The 12519-nt window shown below is 36.6% G+C and overlaps 1 protein-coding gene across 2 annotated transcripts in view; it reads right to left on the bottom strand.

Moving 5' to 3' along the window:
- Nucleotides 1-12519, bottom strand: part of LOC136864330 (gamma-glutamyl hydrolase A) — a 204228-nt gene that overhangs the window by 125262 nt on the left and 66447 nt on the right. For both annotated transcript variants that reach the window (XM_067141169.2, XM_067141170.2), the window contains exon 3: nt 9238-9288. In XM_067141169.2, the coding sequence (XP_066997270.2) occupies nt 9238-9288 (51 nt within the window). The remainder of the gene's footprint in view (nt 1-9237; nt 9289-12519) is intronic.

Here is a 12519-nt window from a genome sequence, read left to right as displayed (position 1 = left end):
TGTAGACATGCGCATAACGTAAAAGAAACGTCATCACCTAATTTGAATTGAAAGAAAATTATGCAACGATACATGATGATTAAAATGAGGGCTAATCCCAATCTACACAAAGTAGAAATAAGACCAAACACAGAGGCACAGAAAACTTGCATCACTACCTAAAACACTTCAGGAAATGAGTACAGGTTTTCAGTACTTATGTAAGGCAACACAGAAATACGGGGAGGCAAACCTGAGGGATAAGTTAATTACATTATTAGTTACAAGGTTTTAAAAAAGGATTGCCTCCAAAACAAAAGGTATAAGATCTTAGCTGAAAAGCTAAGTCATTTCAACAAATTTTAGCGGTGAACGTGAATCGAGGATAAACTCCTACGTAAAGAAAAGAAATTATTACTTTTAAATTAAGTCAAAAACCGAAATAAATGTAGAAACAGTGCGTACCCTGAGACTAGGTATCCCATGACGGGAACAAAGGAGGTGCACGTCCGCTCACTAAGATGGTCAGATGATCAAAGACGCAAATCCTACCTTGCTTCTAACGAAGGAGTGGCATTAGATCCAATAACAGAATCACCAAGGAGCACCAATGAGAATTTAGAATTTACCTTTTACTTTCACATTCACCAATTACATTAATTCTTATTTTCTCCAATCAAAAGGCTCTCCGTTGTTGCTGATAAATGTTTGAGAAACCAGAGGTGGTTCATAGACATTTACATCCTAAACACTCGCAATGACAACACACATAATGTAATTTGTGGTGGAAGTAATGGGATGAATATGTTCCAGGCTGCTTTGGGCATATGTTGCTACTTCATATGTACTTCACAAGTAACAATGATCACAGATCATCCATAAATTCTGACTCTTTTGTGGAGTTCTTCTTCACTGGAGGTATGAGTTTCCTGGATGAGTACCAAGACAACTTTGTTCATACGGAGAATTCTTGACAAAGCGTTGCATTTTGATTGACTGATGCCTTCAATGTTAACTTGGCAGCTTTTTAGGCTGTATCCAAGCATCCTTGTCATGGGGCTCTGAAAAGAGCCTTTGAGTACAGAATGATTATTCATACTTAATTTTTCCCAGAGATCTTTAACCCTTTGGATGCCAACCTAGAATAGGTCATCAGATGCATAGAATGCCAGGCATGTTTCAATGGATTGTGCATCAATGTACAAAAAATATTAATAAAGGCTCAGTTTAAAAGATATGGAGATAAAACTTGGTATGTTACCTTGATATACTCCAAGGACTAAAAGCATGGGACTTGCACTTGACAAAACAAATTCATGGAATGTGCACAAAAATATAATTTGTTATAAAAAAAGAAAAAAATATAATTTGAAACAAATTAGCACATTGTATACTAAATCCAAAGTGTCTAAGTGAAGATTAATTAATGTTAACTCTTATTTAGGTTCATATATACCCATTTATATTGTGAAAGCAGGTCTACTTTCCAATTTATAAATTAATTTTCAAAAACATGGAACGTGTTGGGTGAAACACACCAACAGTGTAACCTGTCAATGACTGGATATTTTATCAATTTAGGAGAGTAATAGTGATCATTCGAGAGAAGTGTGCCTAGTAGCAGTATTTTTTATTATGGAACAGTTCAGGGGAAGAAAGGAACATACAAAATCAATTGACATTGATAATAAAGTGAAGAATAATAAAAGATCCTAATTTATTACAAAATCCTCCAACAGAACTTCATGATAAATTTAATGTGATCATATTGCAGTTACGTTTTGGACCACAGTCTGGATGCAGGCCTTTGCTACATTTGTAACACTCCATTCTTGCTCTATGCCTTTTTGATCTGGTACTACACATGAAACAGTTACTTTTCTTCAGCAAGTTTTTGCACGTTAGTAGAAGTACTTCCATTTATATCACTCACACTGCCAGATGAATCCACACCAGATTGCTTATGTTCAAGCCACTCACTTCCTAGTCTCAATGATTGACACTATATAAACCAGTCTTGAGATGGGTGTCCACCTCCACCAAAATTTTCCTTAAAAGGATGTAACTACTGTATTTAACACCAACCTTGCAATGAAATTGAATGTTACCTTCTTCCAATATTTCAGTTTTCCTCTCATCAAGTTATGTAAACATAATCATATCACTAGTATCAATCCCTCTCATGGCGCTTACTTTAGAAAGTTTTATCGGCAGTCCTACCTTTACAAATCAGTAGAAGGACAGGATTTCTCTTCTTTTCCCTATAGCCCATAGGTAACATGGGCCCTCACGTGAAGTATTTTCTATCTCCAACACCACTTTTGTTTCAAATACTGAGACTATCATTTTCTGTTTTATCGTACAGTTCCTCTGATGTATGACCCCATTTTATACAAATTTTTCACTAGTGGCACTGACTTAAAGAAATTATCAACAAACACACGGTATGCTTTCTGTAAGTAATTACCTATAATGAGCATGTGCAATACCTACACAGTACCCTAAACCTTGCTTTGCAATACTGTCTTTATCTTTTTGAAATTTTGCACCTCTGTACACAAAATCCTAAGCAGTAATTCACTACTGAATCGCATATCATCCAAAGTTTTATGCTCCACTCGTGGTGGTATTTATTTGGCAGGTACTGCACGAGTGTTGTGCGATTTTTCGTTCCACCAAACTTTCAACAGATACTTGCTGATGTGGAGTGAAATGGTACCCTGAAACTCAACTGACATTATCAACAACAGGTTGAAATTTTCCACAGGGATCATAATTTGCTTCATTAGGGGCAGCAAGGCCTCTATTATCTGCAACATGAAAGAATTTCAACAGAAGCTGAAATCTGTTTCTGGTGAACATGCGCCTAATTTGGGAAAATGAAGCTGACCATGAAAATAGCTATTGTAGGTTTCTTGTTCAGTACCATATTTAGTATACAAGCAAACAAATTAAAATAAAATAAAAAAATAAAAAGAAAGCATTCATTGTGCCAGGTGGATGCCCTTGATGCAGGTGAAAGTTCATTCTGAAATTTCTTTATAGTTTGTGAAGCATATTTCTTGGTCTCTGTTACCAAGAATGTCAGAAGTGAAAGTGTAAATAAAAGACTGAAGTATTCGATACGAGGAGAATCAGGTTGAGGTACACTTTTGGGCCTGGGATTTCATAAAAATGGTGGGAATGGACAACATTAGTTTTGGGAATATGCATTCAGACCAAGCATCATGTAATTCACTGTCACTGTCATTTCCATTAACAATATCACTTGAATTATCATTCTCTGACATTGTAGGAACTGTTGTAGGCCAATGGCACAGCTCTATCATTCTCTGGTGGACTAGGCCTATATGAAGACTCAGACACATCATAATATTCATAACTTTCACTAAAATTACAGTCACTTACATCTTCAAAGCGATTCAAAAATTCCTCAATTTCTTCTCCTGAAATAGGCCTACATGATGACATGCCTTCTTGTGACATGTACTATTTACAACTTTACTACGACCTAAATAAATTGCTACGTAACTATAACTACAGTAGAAATAATAATAAACTTTATATATTATGTATGATAAATAACTCAAATGCATCAGTTAGACCGTAAAATTATTTAAAATTAATCAACACACACACAAGCAAAGAAACAAGGCAGCTGCCATATAAGATCATACTCTAGATGTCAAGCGCTCACAGACTACACACTCATAATAGACGAGTAAACTAGCAAAAATTAGCTACGTCAGTGCCATCTAATGATATAAGAAGAAATTATAAACATTGTCCCTTCTTACTACCTGATCTGTAGAGCAATCTAACATCTCACTGCATAACTACACCACTTATAAGATGGTGCTGATCAAATCGGCCAAGGCCGTCACAGTCTTAATGATATATAACAAAAAGGATCCATTTTAGTTTTAAACTCTCAAAAATGTCATGTTTAACCACGTTTTAATCTTCAAAAACTGTTAATTTATTCTTTTTTTTTTTTACACACTTTGGTGCATTATCGTTGTTTTAGATGTTATTGTATAATGTTTTACGAAATCATTATTCTTAATTTATAAGATTAGAAAAACTCCATATGTATTATTTTTAAGATTGATATAGGCTGATGATGCCCGTAAAGGAGGGTGAAACATGTACCATTGACTTTTATGTATTATGTATAAAATTTTAACCATATTAAATAGTGGTTTATATTGTATTGTATTGAACAGGTGGACTTAAAAAAATATTGTAATAATATTCGAGACATTCCTGGCATTTTTCGCACAGAATTTAAGTACAAGTGATAAAAATCATTTTTGTCCGTATTGAAAGTTTCATGAAGTATATAGGAAAATATTTAATATTTATTTCCACCTATTCAATACAATACAAGATGTTGGCATTTAAGTTAAAACATTTTTCAAATGTGAGACATGTTTCGCCTCTTGTTGTGAGGCATCTTCAGTCACTAATCAAAACCTTATTATTTTTGTCAGACAACATTTCCAAACATTTTACAGTTATAAAAATGTTCATGAAATAACTAAAAATCTTATATAATGATAAAATCATGTGTAGTTCACTTGATGAATAGGACGTCATTAGATGGTACAGTAGTACAGATGATGGCTTAAAGCCTTAGTCAATATTAGATTTTAAATACATAGTGGAAGGCATATAAAATCATTTCATTGAAAATATACAATACATTTAAATGATATTAAAATAGTAAGATTCTTAGATGATATACGGTACTTTAAAATGGAGGTATTATAAATTATAAGTGACAGTAGCCTGACAACGATTCACACAACAAGTCAAACGGACCAACAACGCCATAGAACCAACCAATCACAATATTATTTCAACAGCCCCATCAAACTTCCACAACATTCTTCAATAATATAAAATTTCCAATATCAACGTTTTGAAAATATATTGTCAATCAGATAAGAAAACAACAGCCATTCAACCTTTGTGTCAAAATCATACCAACGTAGAGAATAATAGCTCATCATCATCTCTACAAACTTACTCAGATGACTTAAAATAAATTTAAGCCAACTATAAACTTCGTGTCAACACAATCTCGCTGAACCAATCAGTAAATAACCTATGAACTGTTGACCATTAAACATAACGGGCAAATATACGCTAACGTCAATAACAATTGCCCAACATTTGGAATGTTTTTCCTTTACATTTTATATTCATCCATGTAATCTTTTTCATATCCATGTACTATATATTAGCATGTTATTTTACTTATACTTCAAACTCTGACTACGGCTTTAAGCCATCAACTGTCACTTATAGTTTCTACATAGATGGAACAGAAACAAATTCAAAATGGTACTTAAATTTTACGATGACATCAACTGTCACGTGACTGAAGATGCCTCACAACAAGAGGCGAAACATGTCTCACATTTGAAAAATATTTTAACTTAAATGCCAACATCTTGTATTGTATTGAATAGGTGGAAATAAATATTAAATATTTTCCTATATAATTCAGAATTTAAGCCGATGCATCAGCATCTTGGCACTGTAAGAGTTAAAAGATAGTCTCGCTAACGAGGCCTGACATTCAGTTGAGTATTGGAAAATCTAATACCAATTACCAACAGAAACACCATGTGCAGCAATCAGCTTCACTCTCAAAATCGTTAAAGTTGAAACCATAAAAAAACACAGTGGCACATGCTCTGTAATGGTGATCCTGCATGTAGGCACAAAATTTATCAATGTATTCTGGAATAGTATACAATGATCAAATAGACCGAAATGTAATGTTTTTCTCAGAAGAGCTTTAGTTCCACCTCCACAGTAATGTAAGTATGCAAATAATTCTTACTAGAGCACTAAGAAATCAAATTTCATACATGAAGTGCCCCTGCATGATTAGAAAATTGGTGTATTGTACCCGACAAATTTGGTGATTGATTAACATTTACTTCTGAGCCAGCATAAATCATCTGGTTTATTGTGAAGGGCTAGATTTTATTTTATTAACAACAAGTCTTCCCAACATGTGTCAAGTCGTCTAACAAGTTCTGTAGAGCTAAGTATTGATCGGCGTACTGAATTCGATCAAGCCAACCTGTCCGTCACGTGACAAACTGGATTCTCATAGCAAGGAAGTACGTGTGTGCACAGCTGAGAGTGGGCCACATGTCTAGAATAATCTGAGCTAATAAAAATGACCCAGTGAACCAATAACCTGTCAAGCTACAGACACACCTCTGAACCGGAGGCTATAAAATGCTCTGCAGTTATTAAATCACTCTCTTATTATACTTTGACTTCCTCCTATACTTTGCGTTCAGGTACGCTTACACTCCGAGATTTTGGCTATCATTGTTCTACAAACTTTGAGCAGAATACAGACCAGTGTGAAAGGGTGCTGGACTGAATTTTGTGAAATTTTACGTGGACCTTGTCACATTTTCAAATGTGAACATTAACTTACTCTACCACATCGATTGATCTTCTAAATCATTTAATTTATTCACATTATTTTGTACGATCGTCGAGCCATCAGTAGGCCTAAGTGTCGGTTCCAAAATTCATCGAAATGTTACCTGGCTTGAACGTACACTAAAATTCTATTGGGTCAGTTACAGCTACTCTTCAACTAAGTACGTGAAGGTGACAGCTATTCAAGGGAATCGTCGCCTCTACAATATGCATTTCACCACATCAAGAGGATCGTCAAGATCATAGTGGGACATCAACCTTCCTACCAGCATGATGTACTAAACATGTGAGGCACCTCTAACACAGAAGGGATGGACGTGAAGGACATGCTGATATAATGGAGGAGCTGATCGAGAATCAAACCCCATCGTAAAATTTAAGTACCATTTTGAATTTGTTTCTGTTCCATCTATGTAGAAACTAGAAGATCTCTCTTCTTTAAGCAGTATTTTGTTAAATTTGGTCATATTTAATGATATTTCACTTCCTTTTCTTGAGGTAATGATACACTAGTTGCATGTGTGATTGAGCTTTGACATTCTATTAGTGTAGTTATACGTAGTTAGTTTTCGGAATATTTCCGATGTGTGTTTAACCTTAATCAAAGCTTACAATAAGTGACCATTCGCTTAACATAGAATTAAACCAGTAATTATGATAATTTCAGATTATGAGATTGAATGGAGTGTTGTTCCATTGCATTAGACTGACACGAGATTCATCTAGAAATTGTTCAAAACTTTGTCAAGGTGATGTCATCTGAATTTTAGATTTATTTTGGTGAAAGGATAGAGTTAATAATCACTAATGATAATAATACATTCCAATCATAAGACCGGGTTAAAGACTAAATTAAAGGTCGTAAGCATAAATGGTGATTGATTATTCTTGCGAATGAAGTTATTGTGCTCTTGATGTTGAATTTGCCTGGATTATTGGTGGATCCTGTGGGATTAAATTGTTGTTATTTAGAAGCATGTGTCTTGTGAACACTGTGTTCTGATATTAAATTTGAGCACGCTAGAGTGTCATTTTGATGTGTGAAGAATAATAATAATGCAATGAAAGCTTACTGACTACGTGTTTGTCAATCCGAGTCATTAACCAACCTGATGGTAGTAATGATTATTTTTCTATCAGATCCTTGAGATGTATTTAATTCAGATCGATCGTCGTCAGAATATTATTGTTAGATCTTTTCAAATCATGACCTTAGATGTTAGGCCCCTTTAAACAACAAGCAAATCATAAAGATCCCAAGACGGTGCCTTGACATACTTCTGAGGTAACCTTAACAATCGAAGACTGGACTCTATCAAACGCAACATGCTGATGACACAGAAATGTACAGAGATATACAATGTGCAGATGATTGAAGTTAAAGTCAGACTTGAACACTATAGCGGAATGGTGTTACCTCAACGGTCTCAGCATTAATGCTGGCAAATGTAAATACATTAGGTTAAGTAGGTCTTGAAACCCAATAGAATGTATATATACGAGCATTAATAATGTAGATATTGATCAAGTTAAAACCAAACATTTGCTACGAATAACAATTTCTGATGAACTAAAATGGAACACGCAAACAGAAGAAGTGACATGCAAAGCTGCCAGGATGCTCGGTTTTATGAACAGAAGCCTCCGTGGGTGCAATTAAAATGCTATACGTACTGCTTACCTCACACTAGTGAGACCTATAATAACCTATGGTCCATCTGCCTATTACTGCAGCAAACGTTCACAAATCAGAAGGAATCTAATGTTGCGCTGAATGACTAATTAACAAGAACAGCTGCCTGCCTTACCACCCGTCAATCACCTCCTTGTGTAAGCAAAGTGACATCACCTTCTTACACAAGTCCCTCAGGGCCGCCATTCACATTTCCCTCGACTCTCCTTATCCTATAGCTCTAACCACAGGGACAAAGGGGTGTGTTTTTACCCCCTTTGCTTGAACTAAGTCCTACAAACTAGTTTCTTCGCTCATTCAGCACGGCTTTGGACAGACCTCCTCACCAACATTAAATGTGAAAATGTAAATACAGTGAAACGTAATGTTAGGAAGCACAAGCGATGAGAAAATGTGTTTGAATGTGTGGAAGAATGAACCAGGAAGTGAAAAGATGTGCAAATGAGCAATACGGATACATTATACTTTGTTACTTTACCTGTAAATTGTTTTAGTTTAGGATTTAGGTGATTATTTAAACAGGTCAGGGGGCATTACATGTGGAGTGGATGTCCTTTTGCCCTGGATTTAAATAAATAAATAAATAAATAAATAAATAAATAAATAATGGATGGAAGGATGGAATATCTACAAGCTACAGGCTAAGGGAGAGCATTTTCACCGTTTACTGTAATGGGGTAAGTTTTTTTAAATTCTGATTATCCATTCACTGAAGTTGACCAGTTTTCTAGGGTATACTGGAACGGTGTGATCGTGACTGCAGTCTTGTTCACCGAAACATGGCATGCGAGAAGCGCGGCGACCCTCATGGGGGTCAGCCTGTATTAATAATAATAAAAACAAATTCTGGGTATTTAATGTCTCTTCATTTATTGAAGATTTTAAGACATTGAAATTCCAGAATTCTGGCCTGAAAACAGGGTTCTTTAACATACCAGTTAATCTACTAACACAGGTGTCTTTGCACACATACATGCTAACCGACTGTGCCAGTATTTAGTCCCCTCAACCTTGAACACCATGCAGCTACATCATTTGTAAGATAAGAATGCATCAACAACAGTACAAGCTACAACATATGCACATACCCATTTAGAGATGAAATTATCTTCTTGTAGTACAGTCGATCTTTGCCAATCCTGTAAGACAGATCATACAGCAGTTAAGAGATATTACAGTTATACACAACACTAGGATCCAACCAATTTTCTTACCTAAGACAGACAGTAAAAGGAATGTATGAAAGTGGAATAATGAACGGATTAAAGTGACAATAGCAGTTATTTCAAAGTCACTGTCAAATTTTTGAGAAATTTAAATGAAGTGATTAATAACAAATTATATATTTGGTTCTATACTGACTTGTGACTTGAAATTACCATTCTTTTTTTCAAAACTACAAGGGGCGTACTATATTGTTTTACACTTTATTTTTTGTACCTCCGGGTATGGTTCATATTTCACTTTTGAAGGTGGTGACGTATAACTAGTGTCTTGTTCCACCGTTTGGTAGCAGCACACGCACAGGGGCCAATGAATACACTCGTCATAGCCATTTCATAACAACACTGTCAGCATAGGAGCAGACAACATGGAAAGCAACCGTCAGGGACAGCGGTATACGACTTCGTTCCTATAGAAAGAAGGCGTGATCACTGCAGAAATTCATCGGCGCTTGGGGGTAGTCTGTGGAGAGAACATACGCAGTCACGGAAAACAATTTACAACTGGGTGGAAGGCTGGAAAACAGGGCACACATCGGTGGACAAGGGAACCAGTTCTGCTAGGAATGTGACAGTGTCAACACCAGCCAGCATTGCCCGGGTCGAACAGGCCATCCGAGGAAACAAATGGAGGCAGCCACGGGAATTAGCCGAAACACCCTGCAGCCGATCGTGCACGGCCACTTACAGTTGGGGAAGGTGTCATCCATGACCTTAGACCCTTGTCTGCAGGAAAAAAAAAAAGCAGAGGCGTGTGGATATGTGCAGTGAACTTTTGCAATGCCATGATCACGATCCAGCCGACTTCATGGCTAGGTGTGTGACTGGTGATGAGACATGGCTCTATTACCATGAGCCACAAACGAAACAACAATCGATGCAATGGAAGCATATGTTCAGTCCACCGCCAAAGAAAGTGATTATCACCGGTTCGGGAACATGAAGAAACCTGTGCATGGTCGCCGTTTTGTGGATTTTGCAGAAGTGGACACAACTGTCAAGGCGTGGGTACACAGCACTCTGAAAAAATGGCTTCAGGAAGGTCTGGAGGGATTGACACATCTATGGCAAAAGTGCATACAGTTACAAGATTATGTTCAGAAGGTGGACATAACAACTGATGTGTAATGTACGTCCTTTGGGTAGAAAAAAATAAAGTGTAAAACAATAGAGTATGCCCTTCCTAATTAATTATCCACTTATTTAAATGGAATTCATAGACATACAATTTATTGTAGGACATGTTTCATTCTCCTTTGAGAACATCTTCAGCTGCTAAATATCAGTATATTACAAGTTAAAAAAGTAATCCAAAAGGATGTACCTTACAGAATATAAGGAAATTTTAGAGAAGAACACCCAAACTGTCAGTCTTTCGTTGTCATGTCACTTGCTGGTTTTCTTGACGTGAATAAATTACTGAAGTAATAACAGTATTTAGGTAAATAATCTTACTACTGTCATGAAACAAACACTTAACAAAGTGTTGAATACACATTAAAACGGTAAGTGATACTATAGTGTTGTAACCGTATGTATGTACGATCCCCGAATTTTAAGGTTAGGAAATTTCATATATAGTTTGTAATGTTAAAATCATGTAATTTTGTTTATTTAGAATGTAAAAATGTAATATTATAAGAAGAATGTGTAGTTAGGGAATATTGCATATGTGCATCATTATATTTTGTAAAAATTTCCGTTTGGGTAAGAGTCTGTAAATATGGCCTAGCCGTAGGATTGTGCAACCGGGAAAACTGCGACTATATCGGGAAGGACGGTTGAAGTCAGTTGAATGTGTTGCAACAAAGTGGCTTGGAAACACGGGGTACGGCAGGTAGTATAGGCTGAAGAATTGGAGTGGATCAATGTGGATATACGTGAGTGGACGTTCAATGTCACATCAGACACTCAATAGCCAATACGAGGGCTTTGTTTTAAGTGAGGTTGGGTTGACTGAGTGACGCGTCAAGAAGTGCCTGTGAGAGCGTTGCTACCTGTAAACTTTTCGGGACGCTATGACCACGTGCAGCAAGCTATATAAGTATGTACGCGTGTGTGGCAAGTCATTTGGACTCTGATTCTGTTTCTGGTTGTGTTTCTGTCTCTGATTCTGTGTGTTTCTCACCCGGACCGGCGCGCAGGAGCTACTTTGCGCATAGTCCTAGGCAATGTTGTATTGTTCTTGAGTATCGTTTTCGGAGTGAGCACGCTATATGTCGCTAATGCTAATGAGTTTCTGGTGGCTGTTAGGTCAAAGATGCTACTTAAGTGTTTATTTGTAACTCCAACTCTGTATAATAGTTGGACTACAATTCTTCTACGAGATTATGTACAGTGGATGTGGTGATGCGTACAGAATCGAGATTCGGTAGTGGATGTGTGTTTGTGCACAGAGCTGATTCTTGGTCGAGGAAATCGTCGGCCGAGTATCCAGTTTCAGCTGCAGAAACCTGAGGCGTTACACCAACCTGTGCGGCAGTCGGGAAGGACTCAAGACGTCGATGAAGATGTGTGTAAATAAGGTTAGGGATGCTCTTCGTAAAGAAGGTTGCATCCGTACGTAGAGAAAGTCGTCGTACTTTTCTTTACCGGAATACGATTTTTGTTCTGTAACAGTAGTGAGTGTAGTGGGACTCTTACCTGGAGGTATGTTAAGAAATGTATATCTCGTTAAGTAATGATTTGGTTGTTGTTAGTAGTGTGTATATTTGCCTTTGTAAAAGACAAACGAGTAAGTCTCGTCAAGTAATGATTTGGTTGTTGTTAGTAGTGTGTATATTTGCCTTTGCAAACGACAAACGAGTAGGTCTCGTGAAGTTATGATTAATGTTGGTCGTAGTTGTTTGTACGTTGCCTTTGTGGACTGCAATCAGGAGGGGGTCCCTTTAAGTGATGATTATTGTGGTATTTATTATATTTTTGTTTATTATTTTGGGAGTAAAGTCCTGGTATCAAACTTGCAGTAAATCTTTTTATCATTGGAGTGAGGATGAACCTGGTATGCTACCTACATCTAATTTCAGGGGTAAACAGGTAAGGTTATAAAGTAAGTCTGGAGCTTCGTCAGCCTGATGACCGTCGCCTTGGGAGAGGGAGTTACTCATTGCTCTACATAGTTATATATTCCTGTAATTGTTTTACAGG

The sequence above is a fragment of the Anabrus simplex genome, chromosome 2 (assembly GCF_040414725.1).
Source record: "Anabrus simplex isolate iqAnaSimp1 chromosome 2, ASM4041472v1, whole genome shotgun sequence".
Classification (NCBI taxonomy): domain Eukaryota; kingdom Metazoa; phylum Arthropoda; class Insecta; order Orthoptera; family Tettigoniidae; genus Anabrus; species Anabrus simplex.
This window is presented reverse-complemented; position numbering and strand designations above follow the sequence as displayed.